General features: G+C 40.7%; 1 protein-coding gene across 4 annotated transcripts in view; it reads left to right on the top strand.

Annotated features, from left to right (window-relative positions):
• The window catches only part of CENPE (centromere protein E), an 85,073-nt gene that overhangs the window by 56,540 nt on the left and 9,088 nt on the right, over window positions 1-19,445 (top strand). For 2 of the 4 annotated variants that reach the window (XM_030564467.1, XM_030564466.1), the window contains 11 exons: window positions 1,800-1,949; window positions 2,228-2,449; window positions 4,356-4,556; window positions 4,645-4,791; window positions 9,888-10,100; window positions 11,505-11,714; window positions 12,392-12,601; window positions 14,621-14,842; window positions 15,696-15,899; window positions 17,334-17,446; window positions 17,932-18,029. In XM_030564467.1, the coding sequence (XP_030420327.1) occupies window positions 1,800-1,949; window positions 2,228-2,449; window positions 4,356-4,556; window positions 4,645-4,791; window positions 9,888-10,100; window positions 11,505-11,714; window positions 12,392-12,601; window positions 14,621-14,842; window positions 15,696-15,899; window positions 17,334-17,446; window positions 17,932-18,029 (1,990 nt within the window). The remainder of the gene's footprint in view (window positions 1-1,799; window positions 1,950-2,227; window positions 2,450-4,355; window positions 4,557-4,644; window positions 4,792-9,887; window positions 10,101-11,504; window positions 11,715-12,391; window positions 12,602-14,620; window positions 14,843-15,695; window positions 15,900-17,333; window positions 17,447-17,931; window positions 18,030-19,445) is intronic. The other 2 variants (XM_030564468.1, XM_030564469.1) reach the window with 2 other exon arrangements.

Here is a 19,445-nt window from a genome sequence, read left to right as displayed (position 1 = left end):
TAACAGGCCCTATCAGTGTTCGTTTAGGTAGGCACATCAGACTCCCCATATGGGTAAAATGTCAAGATGATGGATTAGACAAGTGTATAGCTAGCCTCTCTAGTCACTATTACCTCCTAAAGGTAGGGTGTAGAATAAGTTCTATCTGTATCAGAACCACATTGCTGTTGTCATGAGGAAAAGGTCATAGCTCTAGAAACCTTTTGACCCAAAGTAAATTCTTTTTTCCACAATTCCTATGAAATATTTCTCCCATTCTGTTCCAGGCCTTTGCACCCCTTTGGAAGTTTGTGGCATAAGAGGGCCGCCGTAGAATTCCAAAAATGTATATCAGACCTATTGAGTGCATGTGCCAATTGTAGCATGTTGATCTCATTCTATCCAAAATGCTAGGGCTGTGGCACTGCTGCAGATGAGAAATTAAAATCCTACACCAGTTGGTATGGATCTGTAAGCATCTGGAAGAACATCCCTGGAATCAGAACTCCCTATATGCAGTCCCTAGTGACATTTTGGAAATAGGGGGTGTTGGAGCATGGTCCAAGGAAAACTTTGAAAAACACACTTTCATTTCTTTGTAGAGGTATCCTTTGGTAGGAAGAGGCTACTGGATTCATTCACAGATTATTTCTAAAATTACAAAGCTTTTGCTATGTATGTGGGGCACTTGTATTTCTACCTGTTACTCTACCACAGGGGTAGGCAACCTATGGCACACGTGCCAAAGGTGGCACAAGAGCTGATTTTCAGTGGCACTCACACTGCCCAGATCCTCGCCACAGGTCCGGGGGGCTCTGCATTTTAATTTAATTTTAAATGTAGCGTCTTAAACATTTTAAAAACCTTATTTACTTTACATACGACAATAGTTTAGTTCTATATTATAGACTTATAGAAAGAGACCTTCTAAAAACGTTAAAATGTATTACTGGCATGCAAAATCTTAAATTAGAGTGAATAAATGAAGACTTGGCGCACCACTTCTGAAAGGTTGCCGACCCTTGCTCTACCGTAATGCCTGTTAACCTTCTCACACCATTTCTGGGAATCACTGCTTGCTACTTCCCATTAGTGATGAATAAAGAGAAGTTGTGCAGCAGAATGAGAAATTTCTTATATGATTTTGTCCTGCTAGCAGCTTCTCTCCTTCAATACAACTGGGTGGTCTGGCAAATGACTGGAATACAGTTTGTAACAAATTCCTTTTAGAAAAATATTTCAGACTTAAACATATAGATGCCATAAGGTTAGTTAATTTAATTTCAAAGTGTTGCCTTACAAATGCTGGTGAGTGAGTTGAAGGCCCCGGCTTAATCCTACAGCTTCCAGTAACAACGCTGGACTTCCTTCAAATTCCATGTGTAAAAGGTACTATCCATTTTTTGGCATGAATTTTTAGAGAAGCAACTAACAAAATTATCAAGAAATTTTTTTTCTCTCTTCTGATACTTACAGAGAACAATTGGATAAGTAACCTCTTACCTATCATCCTTCCTAATCTAGGCATACTCTTTTCCAGTCACTATCCCTATCCTCACTTACCTTGCAAAATTGGCTAGGATTGTATTTGCAAAATGAGTCAAAATGAGTCCTCTAGGAATTCCTAGAGGAACTTAGGGTGGGAGGTGTCAGCTGAGAATAAACTGAATTTTCAGGGTTTCCAAACAGCAGACTTAGTGAGCATGTTGACGGTTCTCTTTCAGAACCCCTAAAATGAGCAAAATTGTTTCTTTGTGGTTCCATATTGATAGACTACTAGGAAGTCTCTTAAAGATGATCATGTAATTCTTGTGTTTCAGTCTGTAAAAATTCAAGCAGAAATACAAAATCTACATGAGGAGCTGAAAAAGCAGGTTGATACCCAGAAGAACTTGATGGTAGAGAGAGAAAAGGAGTTGTTGAAGACGGAAGAAAAACTAACAGAAGAAACAACACTACTAAAAGAGAAGGCAAGTGTGATACCAAGAAAGCAAGGACTGCTGCCTAGCTTTCCTTTCCAGGACAAAGAACACCTATCCAATATGTTACTTCCTATGATTTACTAGAGATGAAACTCCTGTTCACTCTACCTATTGTTGGATATTATGACTGAATGCTTGCCTGAATTTGTTCACAGTGCCATTTCCTGTAGCTTATTAGAGTGGTAACTTTGGGGGATACTGTAACTTTGTTTGTATGAAAATTTGTAAAAACCAAAGAGTATGTATTCTTTTGTATGTTTTTATAGATAAAAATGTTGAATGAAGAATTAAACCTAGTCTCTGGTGAAAGGAATCAATTGCTGAGTGAACTGAGAGAAAAGACAGAGGGCGAGAATGAACGTATTCAGCAACTGGAGGAACAGAGTTCCTCATTAACAGTGGAAAGAGACAAACTCCAGTACATGCTGGAGACTGTTAGAGCAGAGAAGAACAAACTCGAGGTGGACCTTTACGGAAGCATTAAGAAGGTACAGCAAGTGTTGAGTAAAGTGTAAAAATATTTGTAAATATGTAGTGTTTGATTCTTGTAGCCCTGCCGATAGGCCTAGAGCAGTGTTTCCCACACTTGGGACACCACTTGTGTAGGGAAAGCCAGTACGTCCCTCAGCCCGCACCTCAGTGGGTCACAGCTGAGAGTGTCCGATTCAGGACAAACTGCTGAGAAATAGGGCAGACTCATCCCCAAACTGGTGGTTATTTTATCATTAGTTTATTTCAAGCCTGTAACAGAAGTAAACTTCTGTCTCATCACACTGGTTAAGAAGAAGTCAGAAAGGCAGTCTCCTTAGCCATCTCATCCCTCATCTCGTTACCCTAACCACTGGACTTTATGATGAGTGGTTACTGAAAGACAATTTTATCTAATATAGAGTCCTTCCAATCTCAAGAGATGAAACTCTTGGCCAGGTCAGTATATAACTCAGATCTTGCCCAATAATCATGCTGCTGTCAATCCTTTAGTAACTAAAATCTAAAAGCTTATTAATGAAAGAAAATAAATTTAAAAAATAGATCACATACATTCAATAATTGCAATATCCTTACATCAGATTTGTAGCAGTGATGTTAGACTGCTGACTTGTAAAGTTTCTCTGGCAACTTCCAAAAGATTGGAAGGTCCTCAGTCCAATGTTGTAAATCCACAGTCCAGAGAATCAGGGCAGGAAAGAGGCAAAATGGAGTTGTTATTCCAGAGGTCTTTTATACCCTTTGCCATGTGCCTGGAAACTTTGTATCAAACAAAACCCAATCTGTAGAAAGTTACTGGTACAAGGTGGAGTCCAGGGTCACATGAGTATATCACATGTCCTTACAGAGCTTGATGACTCTCAGGGGGTAGCCATTGGCCCCTTGGAGGTTGAGGCCATCCGCAGGAAGAGCCATCTGGGCAGAATGAGTTTCTTCTATGGCCCATTCAGAGCAAAGTGTCTTTGATGGGCCATGAAACTTGAATAGCCCATTCCCAATGTGCTGGCTAGACTGGATATAAAGTACCTTGTGTTACCCCCAGGAAAAAGACAGTTGTGATACAGGTACATAGCCAATATTCATAACTCCAGATACAGTGATAACTGGATTTAAACAGGATAATATTTAGCAAGTCATAACGTTTCTATTAACACCTTATATGACACACTTTGTAGAAGATTTCTTGCAATTGTCTTAACAGTGGTTGCATCAATGATATCCATGGTCTCATTTCAATCATATAGCATCACACAAGTACTCTATGGGAGGACTAAAGAGCCAGGAATAGTCAAAGCAACACTAGCTTCTCCATTCACTTTTTTGCCTCTTCACTTCCATTTTGACTTGTAACATTCAAGCTATTCAACTTGTGCTGTCCCCTCAGGTGACACAAAACTCACAGAATAGTTTTAAATTTGTAGTGGCTTCATTCAGTGGAATATCTGGTGTAGATAGGTCAATAAAACCAACTGCAAATATCTATACCATCACCTACCCCTCCTTCTCCTTTCTTATGTTCTTTCATAATTTGTTCTGAGGTTGCAGTAGATGAAGATGCACTACACTGAAGGTTGCTTGTTTTTGTTTGTTTTTTTAACCTCCTCTTCACTGGTGACCCAAGTCAAGATTTAAGTCTAGGTCTCCAAAGGGGAAATGCTAACCCACAAAATTGATATAATTACTTTAGCTCCAATTCTTGTATAATTATGAGAAGGAGAAAGTTTAATTCTGAAATGTCTTTTGTTTCTAATTATCTTTAAATCCTACCTGGGAAGGAGCAACTTAAAAGGTGATGTTGGATGAGTGTTTGTATGCAGTATTTGACAAAATTGAGTGAATACTCTAATACTGAAAGTATACATAATTGGACCAATTCATAGTAATGTTGTTTAACTGTTTCTGTAGGTCAACCAGTTAACTGAGGCATTAAACAGTGTTTCACATGAAAGACACCAGTTAGTGACTGAAAGAACTAATCACTATCTCCAACTTCAAGAACAGATTTCATCAATTAATCAAGAGAAAGATGAGCTCCAACAAATACTTGAAGGTGTAAAGTCTGAGAGAGACCTGCTCAAGACTGAACTGAAAAAAAATATTGACATGGTTTGTCCAAAATACTATTAGATACTAATAGAAGTCATATTACTGTAAAATTAGAGATTTACTTAATACTTGTGCATGTATCTTTCAGTGCACTGAAACAAATGCAAAACTTAAATGTGCTCTAGATGAATTGAAACAGAAGAATCTGAATGATGTTGCAGTTCAAGCAAACCAACCAGATGACACAGAACTGAGACATGCAGATAGTATGAAAGCAAAAGCCTTGGAAGTAAAGGTAAATATCATTTACATAGGTAACTGATGTGTGAAACTGTAGAACTGTTAATTCCCTGGTACAATTCTAGAGCAGTATCTTTGTCTGTCTACAGCATAATTAAGGTTAAGATTTTGTCACTTTTATTTTTAGTGAAAGTCACAGACAGGTCATGGACAATAAACAGAAATTCACGGGAGCCCATGACCTGTGTGACTTTACTAAAAATAACCAGAGGGTAGGGATCTGGGGGGCAATCTGACCACAGAAGGGGAAAAAGGGTACATGGCCTTGACTGCAGCCAGGGCCAGTTGAAGCCAGAAGTCACAGAGGTCCAGTCACATTACTGAATCTGCAACTAAATTGTGTCCTTAAACATAATGTATAATTCTTCGAGTGTTTGCACGTGTCCATTCCAATGTAAGTATGTGCATGTCTGAGTACAGTTGCTGGAATTATTTTCCCTAGTGATATCTGTCGGGTCAGTGCCAGTGCCGTCTGGTGCTGCACACTCATAGCACCGATATAAAGCGCCCTGCCGATCTACTCCCATCAGTTCCTTCTTACTGCCAGTGATGGTTGCTGGAACTCCTCATTGCTCAGGAAATTTTCTCCTAGTGACTCTTCTATTTCTTTAGTGTAAATAGTTATCGTAGTTTAGTTTTGGATGCCCCCATGCTTAGTGGCGTCATCCGCATCCCGGTGCTGGGGCATGCTTTGGTCACCGGGTTTCAGGTTCTGTGCTTCCTGTGGTAAGTCTGTGCCTTTTAGTTTAGTGACCCACACTTGAATTGTCTCAAGTGCTTGGGGGAATCTCAGAGGAAAGACTGTTGCCAAATCTGCAGAAACTTCAAGCTCCGCACCTAAAAGGACTAAGAAGCAAAACTGAAGGCTCTCCTCATGGGGGCAACCTTCAGACATTCCTCAGAGCCATACTCTGACTTGGCATGGGTCAGGAATCTCTACATGGATCTTCTTCGGTGCCTAAGAAGAAGCACTGTAAACACTGAGAGAAGAGCTGATTGCTGGTGCCGAAGGTGAGCAGATGGGGACCAGGAGAGAGCCAGACCACGTCTGGCCACTCTTCTTCCATGGCACTGCAACATCAGGTGCCTTCAGCTCCAGTGCCACTGCAGACCCCACTGACACCAGCACAGGAGCCACCTCCTCCAGACAGCATTCTGGCCAGTTTACAGTACCTTTTGACTCCAGAGGCATTTGCAGCAGCCAAGGACCTACTTTCCCTACTGGTACTGGCATCCCCAGATTGTCAGGATTTGGCACCGCTGGTGACACTGAGTGGCAAAGAGTTGTTGCCAGGATTTCACCCAGTACTATGGCTGCCATCTAGAGGAAAACTCCTGTTGGCAGCCTCATCAAGATCTTCCCTTCAGCGTTAATTGCCAGCATTAAAGGGAATGGCACTTCCTTGGTCTCTACACTGCAGTTCATCTTCTTCATCAGACTCGGAAGTGGGATCTTACTCCCCTCCATCACCACAGCCGCCCGCGCTGCTCCCCAGGCCATTCCTATGGGACTACAGCCCCATGTACAGGGGTGGCTCCAAACATTTGGCCACTGGGTCATGGGGACCAGCACCTATGTAATGGCTGTTTTTGAACCATTGGTGGTTCCCTGTCACAGGGCACCAACCCCGGCCTCGTCCTACGTTTTCTTATTAGACCTCCATTTGAACCAATGGCAACATGCTCCTGTGTTCACTTTGCTATAAAATAGCACTTCTTGTAGCACCTCTGCCCAAGAGATCAGCGAAATTGGAACCTTTATGGCATACCCCCATACACAATTTTTCATAAAGACAAGTTCCGCCATGCCCACATCCCAAAATACCATCCTTTTTCCATCTTAATCAACCCGTTCACCTACCTTGTTTCTTTCCAAAGCCTCACAGCAACCAACAGGAAGCAGCATTGCACACCTGGACCTCAGATGAGGATTAAGCTTTATACCTGGACAGAACACATTATGCCATCACCCAGCAGGCTAGAGAAGAAGCCGGCTCTGGCCATGCAGTCTTGCAGTCAGTCTGTCCTTGAACTCCGAACTCACCACCTGTACAATTGCTTGGGAGTCACCTTCATTGGGATGGATATGTGCAAGCACTTTGCGGGGGGGGGGAACCTGTTAATAAACTTTCTGTAACTGATTGTTCAAGATGTGTTGCACACGTCCATTCCAAAATGACCCTCCATCCGCTCTTACCGGAGGCAGTCAGTAAGAAGAAATTGAAGGGGAGCAGGTTGGCAGGGCCTTTTATACCAGCACTATGTGTGCACTTCACCAGAAGGTGCTGGAGCTAACTGATACCACTAAGGGAAAATATTTTGGCAATTGTGCTTGGGGTGCGCACACAGCTATGTTGGAGTGAACATATGCAACACATTTTGAACCATTACAGAAAGGTTAGTAACCAGTTTATCCTAAGTGATTTTAAATTGTCCTTTTTAGCAGGGTTTTTAGCCTTATAAAAATATAGAGATGGGGTACATGTGTCCTAAAATGAAGTGGTTAAAAACTCACAAATCATTTGGGGACATGGTGGTAACAGCTTGTCTGCCGTTTAATTTGAGAGACTCTTGAATTGAACTTTGCAGTTAAAATGTCTGATCTTAATTATGGGAACAAAACTGTTCCATAATGTTTTTACTGAAAAGTTGATATACAAGCACTCTTACTTTGATGTTTTGTAAAACTCATAGCTTTATTTAAAAAGCTGTATTTAATGAAGCGTTTCTCCTTTCAAAACAGAAGAATCTTCTAATCTCTGTAAAACCTTGCTAGTGAGAGGAGCATTTGTACAAAACCTTGGACAGATCTGGGGTGTTGCTGATCTGCATAGATCAGGAGTGTGAAGATGCAAGGCTTAAGTGGCTTACAGCTTACCTTTGTACTTCCCTGATTCTGCTGCAACTGTGCGCAGGGTTAATCTGAACTACGCTAGAGAGATGTAAAGGGTTTCTCCAATTTACACTATGTTTCAAACACCACATGCTATTGGTACCTGACCTTGCTTGAAACAGTTGAGTTCTAGTGAAGATGCTGTCATGTTGCTGATTGCTGTTCCTTCCAGTATCATTCTTAATGCAGCTCAACAATCCCACCTGCTGGCCAACCATGTGTCAGATGGTTTGGTTTTAGCAGTAGCACTCGTACAATTCCTTAAACTACCATAGAACTAACTGGCTTATGTAAAACATGTATCTGACATAGATAATGTTCAAAAACTTGAATATGTACATGCAAGATGGTGCACATTGGAAGGAATAATTTGAACTACTCATGTATTCGTGATGTTTTTCCTCAGAAGTCAGTTAATTTGCACCTGTGCAAAATTGTAGACTGCTCAAGGAAGATGTCTCCTTTTTTGGCTGTTGCTGCACATTAACACATTTTTAGGTTCTGTAAGGAACAGAATGATATATACTGAAAATTTTAGAACACATCACATAAATCACTGATACAAACTCTCATTGGAATACTTCATGTTCATTTTTTGGTCACCCCATCTCTCAAAAAGATACAATAGAGACAAGAGCCTAAACAGGTGATGAGAATGAGGAATGGAAAAAGTTCCATATGATTTTAGCTGGCGATTGGTCCTGCTTTGAGCAGGGGGTTGGACTAGATGACCTCCTGAAGTCCCTTCCAACCCTGATATTCTATAATTCTAAGAGAGTGAGAATGAAAGTGTGATGAATAAGATGGTCCAGAGAGAGCAAGAGAATAACAAATTACATAAATAAATTAAACTTGGGTACTTCTATTCATCCTTTTTCATAATACAAGAACAAGGGAACATTCAATGAAACTGAAATACAATCAATTTATAACTGATGAGGAAAATAGGAATTGCCATACTGGGTTAGACCATTGGCCTAGCTCAGGGGTTGCAAGGTTATTACATGGGGGTTGTGAGCTATCAGCCTCCATTCCAAATCCTGCTTTGCCTTCAGCATTTATAATGGTGTTAAATATATTAAAGGTGTTTTTAAGTTGTAAGGGGGGGTCGCACTCAGGGGCTTGCTATGTGAAAGGGGTCACCAGTACAAAACTTTGAGAACCATTGGTCTAGCTAATCCAGGAACCTAACTGACAGTCTCCAGCTGTTTTGAGGAAAGGATAAGAGAGCTTGCAGTAGGTAGTTATTGAATAACCTGACCAACAGGAGAAGCTTCTTCCTAGCATCCGTATCCTGAAGACTTTTTTGTAACCTTTCTAGAATGTTGGTAATTTTTCAACTATTACAACACTGGATATCTGATATCAGTATTGGTATACATACAATCCCTTTTTTGGTAAAATTAACACTACATATAATTAGTCTGTGCAGTTCATTTCCACAAAATGTCATTGGGGCCAGGAGTTCATTAGTAGTCAGAGGGTTGGATGTTCGTATGGTTAGTGCAAACATCCAGTGTTAAAGTAGTAAAGATTTTTGTTTTAAAGATTTGAAAGAGAAATATCCTTCATGCTTTATGACATAACACAACATCTAACTAATAGGGATTAGGAAGAAACTTCCATATGTGCAAGTTATTTCATAACTGCCTGCTTTAGGGTTTCTTGCACTAGCCATGTTAGACAGAGGGTAATGGTCTAATATGGCAATTCCTATGTTTTCTCTGGGGGGTTGACGTATTGGGGAATCTAACATCTTGTTTAAATGTAATTTATTGTAACCAGAGACAAGGAAGGGGACAATAGCAGTTAGCAAACTTTGATTGTGCACTTTCTTGAAACGTTCAGTGTCCTGCGGGGGGAGGGTCGGGCGAGCAGAGGTATGAAGTTCCTTGAGTCTAAGTCATGGAAACAACTTGAGCTCATTTGAAAGCATATAATTCTGTCTGGGGCTCTGGCTCTTATAAAGAATTACCAAACTCTCTGCCTTTGTACTGTCTGACCTAATTTGCGTCTCATTTCCTTCTGTGTTGAGTAGTGATTGTTCTCTTAATATTATAAGACCAATACATTCCCTAGAGAACACCTGGAGTCTGATGGGCTGTTAAAGCTTCATCCAATCACTGATCACTTTGTAAAATAGTCTTGAAGGATGCTTTATTCTTTATTGTCGCTGATTTCGTTTCTCCTTATCTCAGGGGCTTCTGGAGAAATTCCTAATGATGGAAAAGAAATATGAGTGTCTCACTACAGCATCTCTAAATCTGAAAAGTGAACTCTGCAGTCAGAAAGCAGTAATAGCTGGGATACTGACTCACCTTTCACCTGAACAGGCTAAACAAGTCAAAAGGCTTCAAACTGAAAATGAGAAAATAAGCAATCATCTTCAGAGCTTGTTTAACAAACTTAAGGTACAAATTTCAAACAGGTTGTGTGGAGGGCTTCATGTAGCTCTGCTTTTACATTATAGCCAATATACTAACACAAGTGCTCATGGAGCACTCTGGTTGTGAAGAAATCCCTAACTAATATGTAGGGTTGGTGTTGAGCTGAACCTGCCCTGTCCTACTGTATGCAGTTATTGCAGAACATACATAGTGTGTGCAATGTAAACTGATATGTAATTGCTGCGTAAGTCCTATATAATGGGGCCAATTAAGGACCATAGAATTGGCCTTAAACTCTGAATATAGTTCAACTACTTTGAATAGTCTAATATCCTTAACATTTCTTTAAAAAGTTGTAACTGGTAAAAGAAAACTTGCTGTGTATGCTAGATGCTCCAGAAGTAGAGTTGTGAATCATTATGTAAACCTCTTCAAAATACAGGTTGCTTTCATAGCCTAGCCTTGTCCCATGACAGGTGTTGATTTGAGACTTTTATTGGGTAGCTTAAAGTTTCTGGATACTTGCAACCCTCACTCATCTTGCAGTTGAGTGATTGACTGGTTTAATTCTTAATCACTTAAAATGAAGAGGAATGGGGGAAGGAGAGGAGGTCTACCATCTGAGTAGATCAGGTTCTATCATGTAAATAGTACAATAAATGTAGTTTAACATGTTAATTCTCTTCTGGGTCTTTATAGTAGTGATTCCAGGCAATTTTCTGTTACTGGTGACAGTAGTTCAAAAATGCAAAAGCTGATGTGAAGTTATGAGATGACTCTATGGAACATTTTGTTTAATTTCTTAGCTAACAAACATTTACAAAAAGTGACAGTTGTACATTCTCAGGTCTAGTCAAGGTTTTGTTTTCTTTGGAGTCACATGTTTAAGTTTTTGTTAACTGTTCATAATAATTGTTGGTTCTTTTTTCCTTTTATAGTCTTCCTTTGTTTATTTACTTTGGGGGCACTTTTGTGCATACGTAATAGTTTCAGCCATTTAAACAAACTTTAAACCTGGCAGATTATGGCCATACTAGATGTCATAAAATTAATACATCAGATTTTCACTTGATTACATTGGTGTGAATCTAGAGTAACTCCTCTGAAAACAAGGCATTTTAATTTGCCTGGGTCTAAATTCTGCTCTTGGTTTGATTGCAAGGTATGTAATATATGTTCCCACCACCAGTTTAGTATCTCAGTCAGTCTAGTCCAAATGCCCTTAACCCTTTGAGCTTTTTGAGAGCTATGAAAAATATATTCTTTACAAACATAATGTGGAAATAATTGAGATGAGGGTTTTTTACTAGGCCTTTTACTAGACATTGCTTTTAAAAATTTTGCATATGCATGAAGTGCTACACAGCTGTCTAGAATCTTATCTAGATGCAAGGTATCCTTTAATTATGACCTTTTCATATTCAACAGTTTCTGTTCAGTCGTGTTTGCCAGAAGAAGGCAGAATACTATACTACCATTAACAACCATGAAATGGATTTGCTTGACGAGAAGAGAAAACAGGAGGAGCTACTGTCTCAGATTCGGTGTCTCAAGAAAACTTGTTTGAAACAGGATGAAACAGCCTCCCAAGAGTTAAACTTCCATGAATTGCAGCAGAGGTTGGACCTCCACATCGAGGTAGCACTCAATATATTGATTTGACTGAAATAGATGTCAATATTTATATTTTGGGAAATATCACAACATGGATGTCCTACTTCACTGTGGAATTGCTTTTATTTGCAGGTGACTCGTACTGTAGTAAGGTATAGGAAAATAATTGACACTAACCTTCACTTTTAAATATAATTAATCTGTTTTATCTTAATTTACTGATCTGATCAGAATTAAATTTGCAATTTATTTATGAAGTGACACACTACGTGAGCTTATTATATGCAAGATATTCAGCCTGGGGATCTCTATATGTTGGTCTTGTAAAGCACCTGCAACTCCATTTGTAAAAATATCTTGCTTGATCATTTTAAATATATATACCATTTAACTGCACATGTGTGCCATTAAGTTAAGGATTTTCTTTATTCTATTAACAAAGGGGGTCGAATGTAAAAAAAACAAAAACCTTTGAATCTATACTTCAAATATAGGGTAGCTAGAAGCTAAGAAATATTCCATATACAACATTATAATGTTGGACAGCAAATATAGTGTTTACTAATAATTTTTTAAAAAAAATTACTATAACAATATTGCAAGTAAAGTTATTTGAGCCATTCAGTTGCTGAAAACTAGTGTAGTGCAATCAAACTGGTAAATCGTGTGGGTTGTTTTGTTTTGGTTTTTTTTTTATGCAGCACATTCTCAGAGACATGTCAGAAATAGAAACTGAGCTTCTCAGCATAGAGGCTGAGTTGCAACAGGAAGAGAGTGCTAGAAAAGAAGCACTGCAGTTTTTGGAAACATGTTCAGGAAATCATTGTGATGTAGAAAAATTTAAAGATGGAATAAAGCAAGACAATGAGAGACTTTTACAAGTGATTAAATTCTGGACACCTAAAGTCAAGGTAAAAGTTCCTGCTATAACAGTACATCATTCAACTTGTCTTTTAACATAGCTCTGAAATCTATAAACTGTATTTTTTTTCTGTCAGTATTCTTGTGTTAACAAGTATTCGTATATTGTTCATAGGCAAAGCATCAAATTTCCAGTAGTATCTTCATATTGTACTAAGCTGTAAAGTGAAGCTCTACTTAGAAGTTTTACAGGGTTATTGTTTCTTTCTTTTGGCTTTTTTCACACATCTAAGCGTGGTGCCTCTGCAAGTTCTTGATCCATATTGAACTTCAGGCCAGATGGAGCCCTAAAGATTTTTCATTCAGAAAATTTTCTCCCCTGCCTCCTATGAACATTCTTCTCTCAGTTTCTGTGCTTTTTGCTCTGTAATTGGAGTGGGAAAGGGTATTTTAAAAAAAGTCTGTAACAGTCAGTGCTCAGAGCACGTGTTGTTCCTTAAGCCCAGGCACCTCTACGTACCAGAGATGTTTCCATAGCTATGCACTATAGTTCCTAAATGGAGCTTACAGCAGTGATACTACCAGTTCTCTGTTGGAGCTAGTCTGCTCAAGACTTTTGTCAGACCATGATGATTTCTATCTGAAACTGTAACCGACCTTGTGTCTTAAACTTAAATGGCATGAAAAGATGTTCTATAACGGGATGGCCAGCCTGTGGCTCTGGAGCCACGTGTGGCTATTCAGAAGTTAATATGCGGCCCCCTGTATAGGCACCAACTCCAGGGCTGAAGCTACAGGTGCCAACTTCCAAAGGTGCCAGGGGATGCTCACTGCTCAACTTCTGGCTCTGTCACAGGCCCTGGCCCCACTCCACACCTTCCTGCCCCCTTTCCTGAGCCTGCTGTGCCCTTGCTCCTGCCCCTTCCTCCTCCTCGAGCCTCCTGCAAGCCACGAAACAGCTGATCAGGCGGTGCAGGGTGGGAGGGGGAGGCACAGATCGACGGGGCTGCCGGTGGGCAGGAGGTGCTGGGGGAAGGGGAGAGCTGATGTGGGGGCTGCTGACGTAGTACTGTGGCTCTTTGGCAATGTACATTGGTAAATTCTGGCTCCTTCTCTGGTTCAGGTTGGCTACCCTTGTTCTATAAGTTGCAGTCCAGTGTAACACTATACTCTGTATAGGAGCCAAACGAAAAAATTTGCACGTAAAACTATTCCATCAAAACCAAACTTAAACTAAAACGATGACAGTTTCACTTAGAAATATGCATTCTGTATTAAATGTCATGGTTTAATATGGCTGAGACTTAAAATTTCCAGAGATTTAAGACAGCTTAGCTACATGTAATAATTCATATGACGTGCAATCTATTTATAGGCATTTTACAGGAAAAATATAGTTTACAGGTCATGTGGTTAAGGGGAGGCAAAATCTTGGCTCCTTTAAGGGCCTGACCCAAAGCCCACTGGAAATTCAGGGAAAAACTGCCTGTTGACATCATGCATGACCAGTGTGCATACGTGTGTCTTTGCTTGCACAGCTTTAGGGCTTGATCCAGTCACTTCTGATTCTTCAAACTCTTCACCTAAGATACTGCTTTCTTGTTTCTCCAACACTACTTCAAGACTTGGTACAATAATCTGGTAAAACTTTGTTCAATGTTTTCTCTTTTCCATATCTTTGCTACCCTAAAAAACTCAAACTATGTTAGTAAAAGTTTAAGGACAGGAACTTCAGGGTTCTTCCCCGCCACCTCAACTTTTTAAGGTTCTTGAAGAGAATCATCTGAATCTAGAAGTCCAATTTGTACCTCAGGAAGGTCTTCAGGACTGGCTCCCATCTTGTATGTTAGAAACTAATATATTCTAAATGCATACATTTAACTGCTTTTCAAAGAATCGGTTTCCTGCATAATTATTTTGTCATTTCCATACAAGTGGATGTGTATACTCTGACAAGTTAAATATTTGAGTTGGTTTCTTAGCATATATCTTGACGGTATTTTATTCATGCCTGGCTTCTAAAAGCTAATAATTTTACAATTACATGCATGGCCTATTTAATTTTGCAGACGCTCCTTCAAACTTCATCAGAGATGGATACCAGAACTGCCAACTATTGCAAGGAGTCAAAAATTGAACTGAAACAAAGAAAAGGGAAAACTGAGGAGTTACTTGAGCAACTGAAGACAATTAAGGAACAGCTGGCACCTTGTGGTGTTGCTAATCTTGCACTAGAAGAGGAAAACTATAGACTTTGTAACCAATTAAAAGCCTCAGAACAAGATATAAAGGTATCTAATCTGATATGTTAATCAATTGAAATCAGCAGACATGCAAAACCGCCTGGAAACGAGGCAGAGAAATTTCACAGGGTACTTTAAACTGAGTTTTTAAAAAAAAAAAAACTAAGAAAATAAGAGACTAGATAATTAATATAAAACTGTGCTATAGACGCCACTGGCCCAGACTACACTTAACTTTTTTGTAGCTGTTTCATTATCCAAAAATAAATTAAAGCAGTCTTATTTAGAATGTGAAGAGTTGACGCTGTGGCTACAGGTTAGATTTACAATAGTGTATATGAATATGAACCAACTGAGAGCATTTCTAATATGTTTTAAATATATTTAAAATATTATGCCTAACAGTGCCAAGGCTGTAAGGCTACATGTGGTCATACAGTCTTTGTGTGTTAGACTAGGGATTGGCACAGAACTCGGAACCAAAATTAAAGAATTAAATGTCCTTTATTTCAAAGAATAATTCAGAAAGGCCCTATTGGATCAAGACTGAACTGGGAAACTAGATAATCACATGGGTGATCCATCAGTTCATACACTTTTAGTAGAAATGACTAGGTACTTGACTATAGTGAAGAAATGAAGATATCTGGTACATCTGCAAGAATCTTAAATGACTGTGGGACAATTGGGTAGCTGATAGCTTATAATCAGTTGTCAGATGCACTTGTTTTCTAAAGTTTTGAGCACGCCGGAATATCTGGAAAAATGTCATGCTGACAGCCCTGGAGACGGCAAAATGAGATGACATTTTATTTCCTTGGCCTCTAATACAGCTGAGAAGCCTGCCAAATGTAATTGTAATTGCTAGGATAACTTCTAATAACTGGATGTTTTTCTCAAGATTATGAAAACAACAATCCAAAAGCTGGAAAATGCAGTAAATGAAGCACGAAAAAATGTCAAGGAGAAGGAAGAGAGAATAGTCATGTTACAAACAGAGATTAAAATGAAAGCTGCTGCAAGTGAACTTAACCAACTTCAGGCTAAATTAAATGAGACAGAGAAGTGTCTTAGAAATGCGTTAACAGAGAAACAGACTTTGAAGGTATGTTTCATTGTAAAACTTCAGTTGTTTAAGCAAAATGTCACTCCTATTTTCCACTTGAGAGCTGGGAGGAAATCTGAGAAGGTTCTTGAAGGCCAACATGTGGAAGCCAATCTGCTGCACTATATGGTATTGAAGTGATGCATTCTTTTCCTATGGTTTAGCCTGTATCTTCAGACATTCTTGGTGCAACAGCGAGTGAGCAAGCTTGGAACCCAAGTTATACTCCATGGGGAATTTTATGCCACAGCGCGTGTACAGAATTTATGTCCCCCACAGATTTATTTACTTCTCCACAGAAAAATGACTTTCTGATGGGAAGCAAATGGAAGCCACAAGAGCAGTCATGCAGCCCTCCCCAGCAGTATGTTTCAGGTGTCAGGGCAGTCAGCAAAGAGGTGAATCACTGTGGTGCAGGAAGCAGACTGGAGAAGACCTCGCTGGTGGCTCCTACCCTGTGCCAGGCTCAGCAGCTAGGATGAGCTGGGGAAGATGGGACTTCCCCTGCACAGCACCCCAGATTTCTTCCCTGGCTGCAGGAAGTTCTGCAAACTCTCTCTCCATTCCTGTTTCCTGCACTCATTGCTCCTCAGCTACAGTGGGAGGGATCCCTGTACAAGGAACTGCTCCCCCATCCGCCCATCCCCTATCATCCAGACCCCTCATACCTAGACCTTCCTGCGGAGCCTCCTTTCCCCCCACACCTCGCACTCAGAACCTCCCCTGAGGAGCCCCGCTCCCCCTGCACCTGGACCACCCCGACAAGCCACCCACACTCAAATTCCCTTGCTGAGCTCTGTCCCCCTCACACCCAGACCCCTCCCCCCCATCTGAGCCCTAACCACCTTCACTTGGACCCCCTTGAAGAGTCTCATTACCATTGCACCCAAAACCCTCCAACAAGCCCCTGTGCATCCTGATGCTTTCCACACCCAGAACCCTACTGAGCCACCTGCGCCCAAATTGCCCCACACAGAACCCTCTCAGCCCATATCTGGATCCCTCCACACTTGGATCCTGTCTTACTGAGCCTGCCTGCCCAGACCTGATGCACCTGGCATGGAGGGGCAGGACCCTGGGGAGTTTCTGGGGTAGGCCCTGTCCTTGCACTGTGTCAGGATTGGGTGCAGCCTCACCGCTGCATCCCAGGGAAAGCTGCACAGTGATCTCCCACCTCTGTGCAGCCAGTGGCCTGTGCTCCCCAATGCCATGCTGGAGCCTTCACATTTATTTGACAAATAAGATTTGCATAATTTTAAAATATTGTGTGCTGAATTTTAATTTTTTGGCACAAAATGCCCTCAGGAGTAAAGTTATATCATTAGAATAAGAGTATTGCTTCTGCAAGATGGTATTTAAATATCCCTAATTAACTTAAATAGATCTAACTTTCTTATCACTAGATCTCCTCTTTTCTCCCACCCAACATATTAGGCAAAATTAGATAAAGGTGCCACGTTATATAAAGAAGAAATTGATCATCTCAAAACTCAGTTGGTGAAAGCTGACATGGAAAGAATGAAACAATCCAGAATTTTTGAACAGGAGTAAGTTTAAGTTTTTTACTGTACTATGCATCCTGTAATTTCTCAGTTCATTTTTTGGAAAGCATAAGATCTGATGTTTAAAAGTAGTTTTTTATACAGGTTGTTTCAAACATCCTACCTAAACACTTCAGACATCTCCCAGGAATAGGTAGAAACTGCACTGAAAATACAAACCTTATTGGATACTTGGTGCTCAAGCATGGTTTTGAAGAGAGCTCTGAGTGTCTTTAATCTATTAAAAAACTAGACAGCCATTTTGTCATAAGGGGTGAAGAGCTGTGTAAATTAAATATTTTGTGCTTCCTTGGTGAAGAGTTCTAGTTTCTTAGCTCTGATATGTTTTGCTATTTTATCAGTATATTTGGGTCCTCTTGCTGTTTGATTTCTCATTTGGAGAAGAACAGACAAATTAAAACTGCAAAATGTTGCAGAATTACACAATGGCAAACTGCTAAAATAGTGGCTTCCTCTTTTTCCTTATGCAGAATTGCTACTACGAAAGCTCTTGCAGAACACAAAGAGGAACAGTTAAGAAAATTAAAAGAAGAACTGAGAAGAGCACAGCAAGAACAAGATGTTACTGGTAAATAAAAAAATACATACAAGGGATTTTTTTCACAATACCTATATAAACAAAACAGAATTGAGGCTGTTGGTTTTACATAGAGCACTAGATAGGAAAATGTTAGTCTATGGTCCACAGTTGGTTAAAGGAGGGACAGGACTTTCTTTGGGACATATGGTAGGTGAGGTGGTGTAAGAAAATAAGTGAGGTGTGAAGAGCTAACTCTGGAAATCACAGTAATTTAGTGCAAAGAGTTCTGCCGTGTGTGACTGCAGCAGTGATGAGGTATGAAAGTGCAGATCTTTAATTTTTTTTTTTTTTTTGCTTGTTATATCTGAAGGATGTGTCTGTCTATTTCTGTAATTGGCCCCACACTTTCATCAAACACTCCTGGACAGAGTGGTAAACAGTTTGTGGCAAGTTTGTATAGCTTTTGCAAAACTGGAAGCAAAAGGGAATCCTCATTATATCAAGATGTGAGACAGTGGTACCTAGTAGATAGAGCACTGGGCTGTGACTTGAAAGACCTGGGTTCTGTTTCTGGTTCTGTTCACTGGGTTACTTTGAGCAAATCGCTTCCTCTCTAGGCTTCAACGTCCCCACCTGTAAAAGGGGAATAACAATTCTTTCCTCTTTTTGTAAAGTGCTTTAAGATCTACTACTGAATAAGTCTATGAGCTAGATATTACAGTTCTTCTTCGAGTGATTGCTCACATCCATTCCAGTTAGGTGTGCGCGCCGCGCGTGCACGTTCGTCGGAAACTTTTTACCCTAGCAACTCCAGTGGGCCGGCAGGTCGCCCCCTGGAGTGGCGCCGCCATGGCGCCCAATATATATCCCTGCCGGCCCGCCCGCTCCTCAGTTCCTTCTTACCGCCGTGTCGGTCGTTGGAACTGTGGAGCGCGGCATAGCTGTCCTCCACGTCCCTAGCTCTCCTAGTTTCTATCGCTTGTTTATCGCTTATCTCTAGTTCTATATAGTTGTTAATTAGTATTGTTAAGTAGATAGTTTAGTAAATAGCTGTTAAGTAGTTTCTTGCCGGGGGCTTAGCCCTTCCCGGCACCGGGCGCCAGGCTCATGCCTGTTTCGCCAGGCTTCAAGCAGTGTGCGGCCTGCAAGAAGCCCATGCCTACCAGCGATCCCCACGAAGCGTGCCTGAAGTGCCTCGGGGAATCGCACAGATCTGACAAGTGCCGCATCTGTAAGGCTTTTAAGCCAAGGACAAAAAAGGAGAGGGATCAGAGGCTCCGAACTCTCCTAATGGAGGCGGCACTTGACCCGTCGACTTCGCAGACCGTGGTTTCGGCACCGGCACCGGATCGCTCCGGCACCGAGAAGACTCCTCGGCACCGACCTTCTCCGGCACCGGAATCAGAGCCTAGGCCGTCGAAGTCTAATACTCCGGCCAGGCAGACCCGGCTTGAACGCCCGGCC

Source organism: Gopherus evgoodei, chromosome 5 (genome assembly GCF_007399415.2).
Source record: "Gopherus evgoodei ecotype Sinaloan lineage chromosome 5, rGopEvg1_v1.p, whole genome shotgun sequence".
NCBI lineage: Eukaryota > Metazoa > Chordata > Testudines > Testudinidae > Gopherus > Gopherus evgoodei.
The sequence above is the reverse complement of the archived record's forward strand: the minus strand, read 5'-3'. Positions and strand labels throughout refer to the sequence as shown.